Here is a 15,441-nt window from a genome sequence, read left to right on the forward strand (position 1 = left end):
TTGTATTGTTTTCATTTAGTAATGTACCCTGATGTTCAGTCCCTTTTAGTTTTTATGTTTTTGAAGTATAGTTGCTACCGTAGATAACAGTTATATGCATTTAAGATTTTGACAGGTTACTAAATCACTCTCTGTGGAGATTAAATCTGTTTCATTTTTGCTTATTAATAAGAGTACTGTTTTCTTCATATCCTGCCACCATTGGTGTTTCAGACTTTGTGGGTTTTGCCAAACTGATAGCATCTGATTTGTATTCTGTTATTATGAATGATGTTGAAACTAATTTCATATTTTAAAATTATTTGTATTTTAATTGGCATGCTCTAAAAATACTTATTGAAAACATATACTTCTAAAAATATAAAAAATATATAGCTATTGTTTCTGTGTTATCATCTGACTCATTTATCTAATCTGTCCAGCTCTCACCATCCTGCCTCAGCCAGTCTAAAATATTGAAGGAAAGACCAAAGCTTATACAGTCTTAGATTGGCGTGAGAGACCTGCTTCCTACTTGTGTAGGAATCCCCTATTCAGCTTTTTTGATATGGAGGCAGCAGAACAGAGTGGAGAGCACATGACCTCTGCCATCAGCTTAACTTGTTTCTGTATCACCGGGCTGCCGCAGACTGACTGACCTTGGGAAAGCTGCTTGATCTCGCTGAACTTCATTTGTAAAACAGAGAACACTACTATGTAGAATTATTATGAGGATTCATTGGAGTATCCAGGGAGAGCTCTTAGCCCTGTACCTAGTCATGAAGATTAGGCAGACATCGTCATTATTCAACATGTGCTTGCATGCCTCCATTGACAGGGATTCTCTGAGGATCTGTAGTTGAACACCTCTTGATGTTAGAAATAAGTTCTTTCTTTTACTGAATTAAAATCTGTAGATTGTATGGTATATGGTTGAGTACTGGAGTCAGACTCCTTGGATTGGACTCCTAGTTCCATCACTTACCAGCAAGTTACCAGGAGAAGTTTGGCAAGTTAACCTTTCAGTTAAACTTCAGCTTCATCTGTTAAATCATGATAATAGTAGTGCCTAGCTCATAGGTGAAGATTAAATAAGAATGCATGTAGCACAGTTCCTGTCATATAGCACTTAATAATATTGCTATGATCACAATCCTTATTATTTTTATTATTGTTTCCATTCATTGATCCTAGCTATGACTTCTGGAACAATGAAGAGTGAGCTGCCTCCTATTTTACTTGCAAGTGCTTCACTAGTTTTAATGTCCTAACGATGTCTCCATTAATTTATTTGTTGAACAGGTAGTTGTGTGCAGTACCCTATGTGTTAGGCATGTGTTAAGCACTTCAGATACAGAGAAGAATACCATCTCAGGGCTCCATGCACTTTGTAACTCCATGTCTCCCCCAACTCTACCTGGCCACGAGCTGGAGTGAGGACAGGACCCCAGCGCTCTGCGTGTTCACGGCTAGACACTTATCTCCCTCCACACTCAGTTTTCTTTTTATATGTATTGTAGTTATACCTTTTCCTATCCCTTTATATTTAGCCTTGTTGAATCACTTCCTTTTAGGTGTGTCTCATGTATTGCATAGAATTAGGTTTTGCTTTGTAAATGAATCTATAAATTTTATTCTTTTAAAACAATTGTTGCCACTGATAAATTTGATCTCAGCTGTCAAATTATTTTATTGTGTCTATTTTATTTATTGTGTTTCTTTCACTATGTGATCTCTTTTCTTTGTTCTTTTGGTTTTCTTTTAATTTTTTTTATTATTTAGGAAGGTTTATATTTTAGTTCTACATTAGATAATTCCAATATCAAAACTGTTTAGGGTTTTAATTCTATTTGTTGTAGTTTCTGCTAATTCTTGGTTAAGAGGACTTGTTTTCTTTTAAGTTTTGTGGTTGTTTTTGTTACCTGTCATAATTTTCTAATAACTTTTCTATTGGAGTATAACACAGAAGTGATCAAATCATAAGTGTATTACTTAAGATTTATCCTATGTGAAATACACTTATATTATTCTACCCTTTCAAGAAATATATTACCAGCATCCCAGAAACTCTTATGCCTCTTTTTATCCTCCTAGAGGTAATAACTAGTCTGATTTCTAAAATTATGGATGTTTTGAACTTTATATAAATGTAATCATATATTATGTACTCTTATCTGACTTTTTCCTCTCAACATTGGTTGTGAGAGTCATCCATGTTGTTGCCTGTAGCAGTGGTTTGTTCATTGTCATTGCTGTATTATATCCCGTGGCATGCATATATAACAATTTATTTGTCCATTCTATTCATAATAGGCAAGTGGGTTTCCAGTTCTGGGCTATTACAAACTACACTGCTGTGAACATTCTTATAAATGTTGTTTTGGTGCACTTATGTACCCATTTCTGTTGAATTGTTTGGTCATAGAATATGTACATGTTCAACTTCAGCCAGTACTGTCATACAGTTTTCCAAGTGATTGTGCCAGCTTAGATTTCTGCCTACAGTGTATGAGAATTCTAGTTGTCCCACAACCTCATCAATATATGCTGTGTTTTCCCCATTTTAGCCATTTTGGTGGGTGTGTAACTTGCATTGTGGTTTTAATTCTCATTTCACTGATGACTAATGAATTCGCATACCTTTCATGTGTTTATTGGCCATTCTTTTTTAAGTGAACATATGTCTTTTGCCTATTTTTCCTTTTGAGTTGCCTTTTTCTTATTGATGTGTAAGAGTTGTTTATGTATTCTGGATATGAGTCCTTTATTGAATATATATGTATTGTAAACACCTTCTTCCACTCTGTGAGTTATCTTTTCACCCTCTTAATGGTACAACGAAGTTTTTTGTTTGTTTCTTTTTTAACTTTTTTTTTTTTTTTTTAACTGGGGAATATTGGGGAACAGTGTGTTTTTCCAGGACCCATCAGCTTCACAGCTCAGCTCCAGGTCAAGTTGTTGTTTTCGATCTAGTTGTGGAGGGCGCAGTTCTCTGGCCCATGTGGGAATGAAACTGGCAACCTTGGTGTTAGGAGCACTGCACTCCAACCACCGAGCCAATCGGCCAACCACCGGCATCTCAGTTCCAAGCTCAAGCCGTTGTTTCTCACTGGCCCATGTGGGAATCGAACCAGTGACCCTGGTGTTATGAGCACTGCACTCTAACCACTGAGCAAACCAGCCACCCCTTATTTTTAATGTAGTCTAATTTATCTCTATGGTTAGTGCTTTGGGATCTTATTTAAGATACCTTTGCCTACCCTAAAGTAAGGAGGATATTCTGTTATCTTCTAGAAACATTTTTTTTTTTTTTTTTAACAGGACTTTATTGGGGAACAATGGTCAAATTGTTGTCCTTTCAATCTTAGATATGGAGGGTTCTGTTCAGCTTCAAGTTGTTGTTCTTTCATGTTCTTTCAGTCTTAGTTGTGGAGGGCGCAGCTCAGCTCCAGGTCCAGTTGCCGTTGCTAGTTGCAGGGGGCACAGCCCACCATCCCTTGCGGGAGTCGAACCGGCAACCTTGTGGTTGAGAGGACAGGCTCCAACCAACTGAGCCATCCGGGAGCTCAGCGGCAGCTCAGCTCAAGGTGCCGTGTTCAATTTTTTTAGTTGCAGGGGGCGCTGCCCACCATCCCTTGCGGGAGTCGAGGAATTGAACTGGCAACCTTGTGGTTGAGAGCCCGCGCTCCAACCAACAACTGAGCCATCCGGGAGGCAGCTCAGCTCAAGGTGCCGTGTTCAATTTTTTTTTTTAGTTGCAGGGGGCAGAGCCCACCATCCCTTGCGGGACTCGAGGAATTGAACTGGCAACCTTGTGGTTGAGAGCCCACTAGCCCATGTGGGAATCGAACCAGCAGCCTTCGGAGTTAGGAGCACGGAGCTCTAACCGCCTGAGCCACCTGGCCGGCCCCTAGAAACATTTTTGTTTTACCTTTCTCACTTATATTTACAATCCATTTGAAACTGATTTTTATGTATAGTGAACAAAGGAAGGAAACCAAAAGTGATAGCCAGTTGATCCAGCATCAGTTATTTGAAAGATTATTCATTTCCCATAGCTCTGCCGTGTCACCTTTGTCATAAATCAAGTATCCATATATTTGTGGGTCTGTTTATGGGCTGTATTCTGTTTATTGGCTTATTTGTCTTTCTTTCTTTTTTCCTTTTTTAAAAATTTTTATTGGGGAACAGTGTGTTTTTCCAGGACCCATCAGCTCCACAGCTCAGCTCCAGGTCAAGTCGTTGTTTTCAGTCTAGTTGTGGAGGCGCTGCTCACCTCTAAGACAAATCATTTTCAATCCAGTTGTGGGGGGCACAGCTCAGTTCCAGGTCAAGTTGTCGTTCTCAATCTAGTTGTGGAGGGTGCAGCTCACAGTGGCCCATGTGGGAATCGAACCAGCAATTTTATTGTTATGAGCATCATGCTCTAACCAACTGAGCTAACTAGCCGCCCCCAATTTTACTTTTTTGAAACATAAATATAGGACAGCTTTTTGAAAAACAAGTTTGTTTTTGTCTCTAGTGCCTAGCAAAGAGTAGGCTCTTAGTAAATGAATGAATTTTACATTTCTCACTTTAAAACTTTTCCATATTGTATATGACATTGTTTTAGCATAAGGTATTTTGAATCCTGATACTGTTATTCAGTATGTTAGCTACGTTCTGGGCATTGTGTCATCTGTAAATTGGATATTTTCATTCAGATAGCTAAGGATCGAGCCAAGGACAGAGCTCTGAAGCACTAAAGACTTCTTCCTAGGTTGACATCCATTAATTATCGTTATTTGTGTGTTGGTTTTCGTTTTTTAGGTATACAGCCATGAGTATACCTAAATATACTATTTTCCCACTCCCTATTTCACAATTGTCTACCAGGTGAAAATGTGAAGCTTTGTCAGGTGCTCTGCAATGGAAGGAAGGGCAGAGGGAGCACTCCACCAAACCCTCAGGCCAGGGGCCTAAAGCAGCTCTGGCCTAAGAAAGAGGAGTCTGTAAGGAGCTTTAATACTTTACCCTTTAACACTTCTGGGCAGGTGCTGGTGGATGTGCCCTGTACCACAGACCGCCACTCCCTTCATGAGGAGGAGAACAACATTTTTCAGCGGTCGAGGAAGAAGGAGCGGCAGATACTGCCTATGCTACAGGTGCAGCTTCTCGCGTGAGTGACAGATTTACAAAAACTTAGGACTTTGTGCCAGAGTGCTCTGGGGGTCTGGTCACCCAGGGGTTTGGGGGGGCTGGAAGCTCTTACCAAGACCATCACCCATAGAAGGGCCTTCTGGCCGAGGATCTGCCTGGAGGAAACAGGCATCATGGAATAGTCCTCTGGAACATAAAATTCCTATGGGCTGCACAGATTCACTTATGTTCTCTTACCTCCATGCTAGGCTCAGTACCAGTGAGTATCACAAGTCTGAAAAATAGTTGCTGAGATCAAAGCTCTGTAGGGCTGGGGTAAGGACTCAGTCCATAGCCAGCATTAGGGTTTGGTTCCTAACTAGAGCCGGAGCTCAGGGGATCTTTTCAAGAAGGCTTCTAGAGGAGAGCCCTGGAGTAAGGTTGGGTTGCTCTCTGCTTTGAGAATGACTTTTCAGGTGGTGTCATCGTGGAAGGGACTTCAGAGGTTTAACATAGCCACTCATCCCAAGTAGCCTCCCCTATCCTTGCTTCCAGCTCCTTCTGTTGCCCTCCTGCTTCCGGGAAGCTCACTAGTCACTGCTTCTCTCTCTTTCTGGTTTCAGGGCTGGACTCCTTGCCACCAAACCAGGAGGCCACGTTGTCTATTCCACGTGCTCACTCTCACACTTACAGAACGAGTATGTGGTGCAAGGCGCCATCGAGCTTCTGGCCAATCAATATAGCATCGAAGTTCGGGTAGAAGACCTGACTCACTTCCGAGAGCTTTTCATGGACACATTCTCTTTCTTTCCATCCTGCCAGGTTGGAGAGCTGGTAATCCCAAACCTCATGGCCAATTTTGGGCCCATGTACCTTTGCAAAATGTGTAGACTGACATAGCATCACCCTGTTCCTAAAGCCCTGGTGAAGGAAGACAAAGGCTGTACTCCATGGAAGCACTGGAAACTGAGACCAGTGGCAAAGATGCACTCTGGATCCTATGTCCGTCCTGTTCAAGTCTTTCTATAGACAGTTTTCAGCAATAGGAAGTAGGAGGTTTTCTGTCCTGCTGTCCAATTGTGGAGCATCAGCAAGTTTCTAACTCCCCTATTACACTCCACCCCCCACTTCCCATCTCTATATACTAAAGGTTCCTACCCTGTTAGGGGCTTAAGAGGAGGAGCCGTGAGCAGGCCCACACTATAAGCTGTAAACTTGGGAAGAAGCATTTAACCAATAAAACTGTTGAAGCGCCATAAAGCTGGGGCTGTCATTGTGGGCCTCATGTCCGTCCAGGTACTGTTAGTTCCCTCTGTACCAGCTGCTGCTACTGAGCACTGGCTCCCAGGGGCCTGAAGCCCAGGACCACAGCCTGGTGACAGGCCTCTGGTTACAGAACCCCTCTTACACTTGAGAGTTCTGTGTGATCGATCGTCAGCAGCCAGTGGGCCCAAACAAATCTACCTATGTTCTCTATATGACCCATGATCTAATTTAAGGAACAAGTAACTAAAAATGTGAAGCCAGTGCATAATGATCTGCTTATTTACAGGGAGAAAGCTCGCCTGAACCGAATAATTCCAGCCATTCTTCCTGCTGTTAACAGCACTACTGTCCCGTTGTAGCTGGGGAAGCTGCTCTTCCATAGGACTGTGATAATGTTTGGTGTGTTTCTTCTATTGTTCATTTCTCTAGCAAGTATTCTTTGAGCTCATGTATGACAGGTAGCCAGGGAACTACTGGAGATGTAGCAGCTGGGGTTGTGAGGGATAAGGAGGCCTCATCCTTCGGAATGGCAGCTCTCCTCCTTTGCTTTCTGAGCCCCTAGGAATCTCCGAATGTCTTGTTTTGGTATATTCTATTTTGTTTTGCCTTGTTCCTGGTCTGTGGCTGAGCTGTGGTGCCAGTTCTTTGGCATACCTCAAATCACTCAGAGCTCTCCTCCCAGCATCATAGGGCCTCACCTCACACGGTGTTTGTTTGGAAGCAACTTTACATCATTTACTGATTGCATGCTAGTTAAATTGTTTTTGTAACTTTAGCACAAATAATTCAGTCTTTCAATGGCAGGGATATTAAAAATTGCTTATGGTCACTTGCAGATCCTGCTTTTTTTATTTTAAAATTTTTTTTTCTTAAAAACTGGCCCTTGTGCAAAAAAGGGTGCATATTTTAGAATACTTGTGTTCTTGGTTCTTCCCATTTTCCTTATCCCTTCTCTTCTTCTTTCTGTCACTCACTTTGTTTTTTATGCCTTTCCTGCTAATCCTTGTTTGAGTATTAGGGGTGTCAGCTGAGGAGGATTTTAGATGAAATTCAGCCTTCTGCTTTCTTGCGATTTGCATTATATCTGAGGGCCCTGGAAGACCTTCCAGACTTAAAATCCTAGTAGCTAGGAAGATGGAGCTTCAGGGAATAGGAACCTAATTAGCCTCCAGGTGTGATATGTGGTCCCTGCCTGCTGTTTACTCTGCACTCAGTATTTTCGGAGGCAATGAGGTCTCAGGTGCTTGGGCTTCTGCCCCTGTATCCAAGCTGGTGTTAATCAAATACTAAACAGTGATAATTCAAGGAGAGAGGGTCTCCTTCCCCTGGGGTCCTTGTTCCTGGTCTGTGGCTAATTGGGGAAAACAGACCTAGGTAAGAAAAGCAGAGAAGTACTTTGGAAAACAGTTTATCTCCTGTAATTGAGTATTTAACCTACTCTGCAACCCAGTTTTACCAATACTTGGGATAAATCCAAGAGAAACTCCTACATGTACATCAGGAAACATGTACAAGTATGTTCATAGCAGCCCTGGTCACAAAAGCAAACCTAAATCCTCATGACCAAGAGAGTGGACAAATAAACTGGAATATTCACATGGTGGAATATTACACAGCTGTCAAATGAACTACGGTGACACATAACAATATGGATGAATATTAGCAATAAAATATTAAGTGAAAAAGTTTAGTCCCAAAAGATTAAATGTAACATGATGCTCTTTTAAAAACAAAATGTGGGGCGGCTGGTTAGCTCAGTTGGTTAGAGCATGATGCTCTTAGCACCAGCGTTGCCGGTTCGATCCCCACATGGGCCAGTGTGAGCTGCGCCTTCCACAACTAGATTGAAATGACTGCTTGATTTGGACCTGATGGGTCCCAGAAAAACACACTTAAAAAATAAATAAAAGTTAAAAAAAAAGTAACATGATGCCCTTATTTAAGTTATTATTTACATACAATATAATGTATTAATTTTAAATGTACTGTTCAGTGAATTTTGGTAATTGTATAATATATAATAATGTATCCACCATCACATCAAAATATAGAAAATAATTCCATTTCCTAAAGTTTCCTTGGGTTCCTTTGCACTCAGTACCCCCATCCCTGGTCCCAGGTAATCATTGATCTGCTTTTTGTCACTACAGTTTTGCCTATTCTAGAATTTCCTGTTGTGGGAGATAGAGTTGATTTACAACTGGATTGCAAAAGCTGTTGTCTTTATCTGGATGTCTGGTTTTTCATTCTTGGCCAAGGTAAAGGCATTAGGATTTCTAATGTGCTGTTTAAAGTCAGAAGCTACCCTGGTGACTCCCAGGGTTGCTTTCTTTACTGACAATTTACAACTGTAACTGGTTACATGTGTCTGGCTTGATTACATGGCGAGAGTAACATAAAAACCCTGCTGGGAATTTCTAATTTGAGCTCTTCCAAAGCCGAGGTTCTTCACACAGATCATTGTGATTTAACCTAAAGATAGAGCACTTTATGTCACATCCTTGCTAAAACTTGGCATTGTAAGTTTTAAACTTTATTCTAGAGGGTGAATCTTGATGTCTCATTGTAGTTTTAATTTTCATTTCTCTGATGTTATCAAGTTAAATACAACTAAGAATTGAAAAACATTTTTAAAAGAACATATATGCAGTAAAACTATATAAAAAGGAAAAAAATGGATTTCATTGTGGGATTTAGGATAGTGGTTCCAACAGGCAGGGAGATAGGATGGGGCTAGAAGGACATATAGGGAGGTTATTGTCAAGGTTCTAGCTTTCATATTTCGTGCTTATTACATTATCGAAATAAATTAGTAAAAGGCTATGCATAAAAGAGTATTGTGGGGGTGGCTGGATGGCTCAGTTGGTTGGAGCGTGAGCTCTGAACAACAGGGTTGCCGGTTCAATTCCCGCATGGGATGGTGGGCTGCGCCCCCTGCAACTAAGATTGAAAATGGCAACTGGACTTGGAGCTGACCTGTGCCCTCCACGACTAGATTGAAGGACGACTTGGAGCTGATGGGCCCTGGAGAAACACACTGTTCCCCAATATAGTTTAAAAAATACAACAACAACAACAACAAAAAAACAGTTTGAGCATGATAAAAATAAGAGTGTCATGAACAAAGATTATTCTTAATCCAATTTTGTGCACCTGACGTCCAACAAGAGAAGAGATAAGCCATAGAGAACCAAGCCTACCCGGTATAATAGTGCCAAAATGTAGCTTGATACGGGCTGTAGGAGGCGCTGTGTCTAGAGACCTAGAAGCTTAGCAATGTTGCCTCAGTCTTGGTCATGAGTTCCTCTTTCGTTGTGACATACCACAGCCCATCCTTAGCAGAGGTCCAGCCATGGGTCACAATAGAGAGATCGCTTGGATCTGTGGTTTTCATTTTTGGGGAGTCACAAATACGTTTGACAGACTGATAAAAGCTTTAGTCCTTCTCAGGACACGCACAAACACACACACACCACATTTTACACATAATCTCAGGGGTTTGGGCACTCCCTAAAGCCCATCTGTAAACCCCAAGTTAAAAGTTTCTGGATTAGAAGGTCTCAGAATTTGAGGTTCTTTAGTGGAAGGCAAGTGGGTCACATAGCCCTCCATGGCCAACTCAAATCGCCACTCTCTCCCCCGCCAACCTGCCCTTTTCCCTTTTGTATTCCTTATCACCAAACAGCACCACCATCCACCCTGCTCCCCAAGCCAGAAACTGCAGTTACCCTTAGTGCCTGATTAATAATAGCAGTGACAGTACTCACTCTTGCATATTGCACACTTACCTGAGCCAGGCTCATGCCAGGCATTGTTTCACAGTCATCATTGTTTCTTTTCTTCACAAAAACCCTTAAAGATAGGTACTCATTCAGTTCCATTTTATTGATAAGGAAATAAGCTTAAACCACTTAAGTAACTTGTAAAAAATTGCTATCTGAAATTTGTTTCTTGAAATATCTCTTGTATCAAATATCTCATATCTTAGGCCTTATTTTTCACTGAACAATGACAATGGCCTCAAAACTGATTTCTGTGACTCTAACCAGTCCTAAATCCTTCCCATTCTTCCCCATCTTCTCATACCAGCACTTATCTGTTGTATGGTAGCTGACCACAGCAATTCTTTGCATCCTGTCCCAATGCAATATGACTTTGCACTTCCTTCATCAAGAAACAGTTGATTTCCCCGCCCCTTAAATCTGGACTGTCCATATGATTTGCTTTGACCATTAAAGTTTCTAGTTGTTAGCTTGGAAACATATCAACCACACCTCACCTTAAGTCTGTTTTCCTCAACCTGTGTTCGCCCATACCCTCTTTAGATATACACAAAATGCTAGGCTTTCTCTCTCCTAAATTTATTTGAAACTGGGGGGTAAGTTCCTTCACCATTCTGCACCTGAATTTCCTCACCTGTAAAATGGGGATTTTGTACTGCCTTACTGGTTATTATGAGAATTAAATGAGTTAATGTTAGTAAAGTGTTTAGGACAGTACCTGACATATACTCGTATATAGCACGGGCTATATAAAATAAAATAATGTGACTAAAAAATGAGCCATAGCAAGAGCAGTTTTATTAGAGAAACACTTTTGTTTTGCTCCTGAGAGCTACTTATTTTTCACTTGGATCTGGTGACATCAGTGTGAGTATGGAGTCAGCTTGCCTGCCATAAGCACTTCTATCCAAGAAGGTGTAGGAGACAACATCTTGTGGGTGGAAAACCAGTTATTGAAAACTAGACATGCAGAAAAGCACATGCTTCCCTTCTTGAAAAGCACTGGTAGAATATTATGAAATATTTAGCTCCTAATTCACAGATAATATATTCTTGGTAGGTGGTATGTAAATCAAATCCTAACATATCTGTTATTTAAAGAACTCATCTGGGGAATCATTCTGCAAACTGAAGATGGCTTTTATAAAGCAAATCAGTATCCTTTTGAGGGACATTCAAAATTTTGACTAGAGATGTACTGAATTTCTTTGTGTCTAAAACAAATCTGCCCTCCGTGGGTAGATTTCCCTCAGGGGACTCTGATCTCTCTCTTTCCAGTTAAATTTGGTGGAACAAATGTTGTACAAGTTCTAACCTTAGGCCTCACTTGGCCTTGCAGCTCCACTCTCTCATATTGGAACTCTTCATTTATTATTCTCTGAGTCTACTGGGTTGGCTGGTGATTGCTGACCTAAGCTGGGCTTGGCTAAGGCTCACTTATGTGTCTGCAGTCAGGGGGTTCTGCTCATCTGGGCTGGGCTCTCACGTGTGTAAGAGTCTGAGCAGGGACAACTGGTCTGAGTAGGTTCTACTCCACCAGGGCTCATTCTCTGGTGGGCTAGCTTAGACTTGTAATGGCTGTGGCCTGACCTCCCCTTCAGGGTTCCAGAAGAAAGAAAATAATTCTCTTGTAGCCTAGGTTCAGAACTAGCACAACCTTGCATTCTGTTAGTTGAAGGAAGTCACAAAGTAAAATCAGCCCAGATTTACAGGGGTGGGAAAATAGACTACACCTTCAGAAGGGAGAAACACAAAGTTATTTTGCAAAGAGCACAGATACAGAAAAAGGTGGGAGTATTGGGATCATCTAAATTATGATCACTTTACCACAGAAAACAAACTCTCCCCTAACTCAGAGATAGTTGGGAGCCTCTGAGGTGGTAGCGGGGCTCAGACCACTGAGGGCAAAGACTTGACATTGCTTTGAAAATTACATGTAAAGTCCCCCACAGATAATGCTTCTGAGTGCAGTGTCCTACCTTACCTGTGAGACGGTGAGTTCCTTGGAGCAGGGCTGTGTCCCCTTCCTGACCTCCCTTCAGTACTGAGGAAAAGGCTCACAGAAGTGAAAGGAAACAGAGAAGCAGAACAGTTACTGAGAACAGGGGCACACACACTGTTCTCAACCCCAGAATAAAAACTTTAAATCCTCTTTGAGAAGCTCCCTTCTGTAAGCTTTGCTCCCCCACTTTCCATTTGACAGTGGAGGACACATTAGGATGACTTGCTCAAGGTCACCAGCTAATGGGAACCTACCAGGCCTGCTGGAAGGACCGCAGATAAGAGTAACTCTCCCTTACTCTCTTCACCCAAGCGCAGATCTGGCTCATAGATTGGTGTGGTGTTGCCTTATAGATGCTTTCCTGATAACATACGAGTAGGTTGAGGCCTGGAAAGCCAACCCCACTGGATGCTCGTATCCTGCTCTTCCATTCCATGGCCTCTGCCTCCAGCTTGCCTCTCGCAATCCTCCACATTGCCGTGCCAAAGCACTGGTAGGAGTGTATCACGTCTCTGCTTAAAATAATGAGCTGAAGTTTCTTGAACTCTTATAATGGGCCAGTTGCTGTTCTAAGCTCTTTCCTTGAATTAACTCGTTTAATCTTCACAATTCTGTGAGGTAGTCACTATTAATTATTATCTCCCATTTAAGGAAACAGGCACAAGAGGTTAAGGTGACTTACTCAAAGTTACACAGTAAGTGAGAAAGTTAGTATTTGAACTTAGGTAGTCTGGCTCCTGAGCTGGACTTCTTAGTCCAGAAAAACCCTCTCTGTAGGTCTGTATTTACTAATAATATAATGATTAACTTGCATGCATTGCTTACTATATGCTAGGCCCTGTTCTGGTTGTGTTACATGTATTATGTCATTTGATTCTTATAATAGTACTAGAGAATTGGAGTATAATATTAATATATACAAATTACCTCATTTTACAGGTAAGGATATTGGGGCACAGTCACATAACAAAGATGGGCTGCTGCTCCAGTTTTACAGCCAAGCTTTAAACCACTGTGCTATCAGGCTTCCCCAAGGGCTGTTCAGCCCAAAGGCCCAGCATCCAAGGCTCTTTGGGTTCGTGCAGCATGAACTCTGCATTTCCACCAAAGCATGTCTATGCATGTTTTTTTCCAACCAGACTTTAAGCTCTACAAGGCCAAATTTGAGATGTGGTACTTGCCTCAGTTTCCCCAGCTCACAGCAAGGGTTAGTAGATGTCTGTTGAATCACAGAATGCCAGAGGTGAACTGTCACGGGACCCTCTCTCAGAGGAATGAAGTGACCACCCACCATGACCTGAACATTAGACTCAGTCCAAGACTTGCGGCCTTGGCCTCCAGAGCCCATCCAAGTCCCCCATAACCTTTTTATAAATTAAATCCTGTTTAATATGCCCCAAGAAATCTACAACTTAGAGAAACCATCAGCACAGGAAACAAACACAAATGAATATTTTGTCAATGGAGTTCCTAAATTAATCAATTTTGGCCCAACTCACAATAGGTACCAACTGGGTGATGAAGCCCCAGGAATGGCCAGAAATTCCTCATACCTATACTCTTATTTTCTCCTTGAGAGGGAGAGGGGTTCAGGAAGAATGCTTTTCATTTACAACAGAGAAAATTGACTTACCCAAGATCACCCAGCAAGTGATAGGTAAATCCCTTTATTCCATCAGGAGATGGGGTGAGGTGACCTTGTAAAACCTTCAGACTGGAGTTTCCACCCTGCATCTTGTCAGCTCTCCTCTTACAGAAAAACTGAGGTCCAGAGATTTGAAACTTACAAAGGGCCATCAGTGCTAAATAGGCACTGAACTGGGACTGAAGTCTTAGAAACACAAGGATTTAGACCCCTCCCGAATATTCTCAATAGCCTGACTCTGATGGCCCTCAGGTCCCGATTCTTCTAATAACATTCAAGGCTCTCCACACGTGGGGCCTTTCATTCAGTCACCACTCATAAAGAACCCCACAGATGACTCCTGATAATCCTGCACGGTAGGCATTATAACAATTCCCCTTGAGGACAGAAAAGGAGCCACAGGTTAAACTTGACAAGGTCAGGAGACTGAAAAGCTTCTCATTTACAACAGAAGATGGCGTGAACATAAAAAAATTCTTAACTGACGTAGGCCATGGCAGGAAATCACATCTTTAGGTGAATGAAGGTGAAAGTCAATCTGAGCCTGTCTATTGTCTTTTTGCACCTAAGATGACATCCTTGGAATGTCAGTAATCCCTTTTTCCAGACCAGAGCAGGAAACTACAAAATCCTTCATTATTATTCTTGTCTCTTGATTAACATCTCTATGTGAACTATTAACTGTCGTGTACCCATCTATGTAAAAGGAGTACCTGTCTCTCCAATTTACAGGCAACCCCCGTATAACACGGCACTTTTCTAACACGGTTTGAGAATTCGGGAATACCCTTATACAACATGACATCCTAGAACACGGTTTCACTCTAACACGGTTTGAAAATTAGAGAAATCCCCGAACAACACGGAGCGTAATAAGAGCAAAAAATATCTCATTCAAAATTAAGGAAATCCCTGAACAACACGGAATATAATAAAAGCTTAGTAGTGATGATGAAGAAAACATTATTTAATACATATTAATATGTTATACTTTTGGTGAAAATTGCTTTAATAAAGATATTTCTCCTAATTATAAAAATATAATACTACTTTTTTTAAATCTTTCGAACCTAACCCCCCTTTTTTATACTAGTTCTTTGTTTCATATAACATGGATTTGCATAATATGGCATTTTAAAGGAACCTAACAACTGTTATACAGGGGTTGCCTGTATTTTTATCCAATTCCAGAGATTTCCCCCGCTTTGCTTTCTCCCACCCCCTTAAACTACCACCAGTGGATTTCATGTAACCCTCATCCTTTGACTCTATGTAAAATAAGCTGCAAACTGCCATTTTGCGAAGCATTTTCTCAATCCGTTGATTTTTGCTTCCTGGCAATTGTCAGTTTGGCTCAAATAAACTCTTCCCCGCCCCCCCTCAAGCCATTGTTTCTCACTCTAGTTGTGTAAGACACAGCTCCCTGGCCCATGCTGGTATTGCCACCCCTGCTGAGGCAGTCGCGAGCACTGGTCCTCCAGCTGCAGTCTCCCAGCTCCAGGGAGAGCTGTTGTTCATAATCTTAGCTGTAGAGGGCGCAGCTCACTGACCCACGTGGGAATCAAACATGCGATCTCTGCATTATCTGCCACCTGAGCCAGCAGGGACAGGCCTCAAATAAACTCTTATAAGCTTTCTCTTAGGCTGGA

At 41.6% G+C, this 15,441-nt stretch overlaps 1 protein-coding gene and 1 long non-coding RNA gene across 3 annotated transcripts in view; one reads left to right on the forward strand and one right to left on the reverse strand.

Annotated features, from left to right (window-relative positions):
- The window catches only part of NSUN4 (NOP2/Sun RNA methyltransferase 4), a 20,266-nt gene extending 13,068 nt beyond the window's left edge, over positions 1-7,198 (forward strand). The window contains exons 5-6 of one of the 2 annotated variants that reach the window (XM_074334664.1): positions 5,013-5,123; positions 5,721-5,976. In XM_074334664.1, coding sequence (XP_074190765.1) covers positions 5,013-5,123; positions 5,721-5,840 — 231 coding nt within the window. In that variant the 3' untranslated portion in view covers positions 5,841-5,976. Of the gene's footprint in view, positions 1-5,012; positions 5,138-5,720 lie in introns of both variants that reach the window. The other variant, XM_019749424.2, reaches the window with a different exon arrangement.
- Positions 1-15,123, reverse strand: part of LOC141572092 (uncharacterized) — a 15,808-nt gene extending 685 nt beyond the window's left edge. Inside the window, exons 1-2 of the long non-coding RNA XR_012497211.1 lie at positions 12,130-15,123; positions 10,152-10,215 (exon numbers count right to left, since the gene is read on the reverse strand). This is a non-coding gene — a long non-coding RNA (uncharacterized LOC141572092). The remainder of the gene's footprint in view (positions 1-10,151; positions 10,216-12,129) is intronic.
- Positions 15,124-15,441: the final 318 nt, after the last annotated feature.

This window comes from Rhinolophus sinicus, linkage group LG06, assembly GCF_036562045.2.
Source record: "Rhinolophus sinicus isolate RSC01 linkage group LG06, ASM3656204v1, whole genome shotgun sequence".
Taxonomy (NCBI): domain Eukaryota; kingdom Metazoa; phylum Chordata; class Mammalia; order Chiroptera; family Rhinolophidae; genus Rhinolophus; species Rhinolophus sinicus.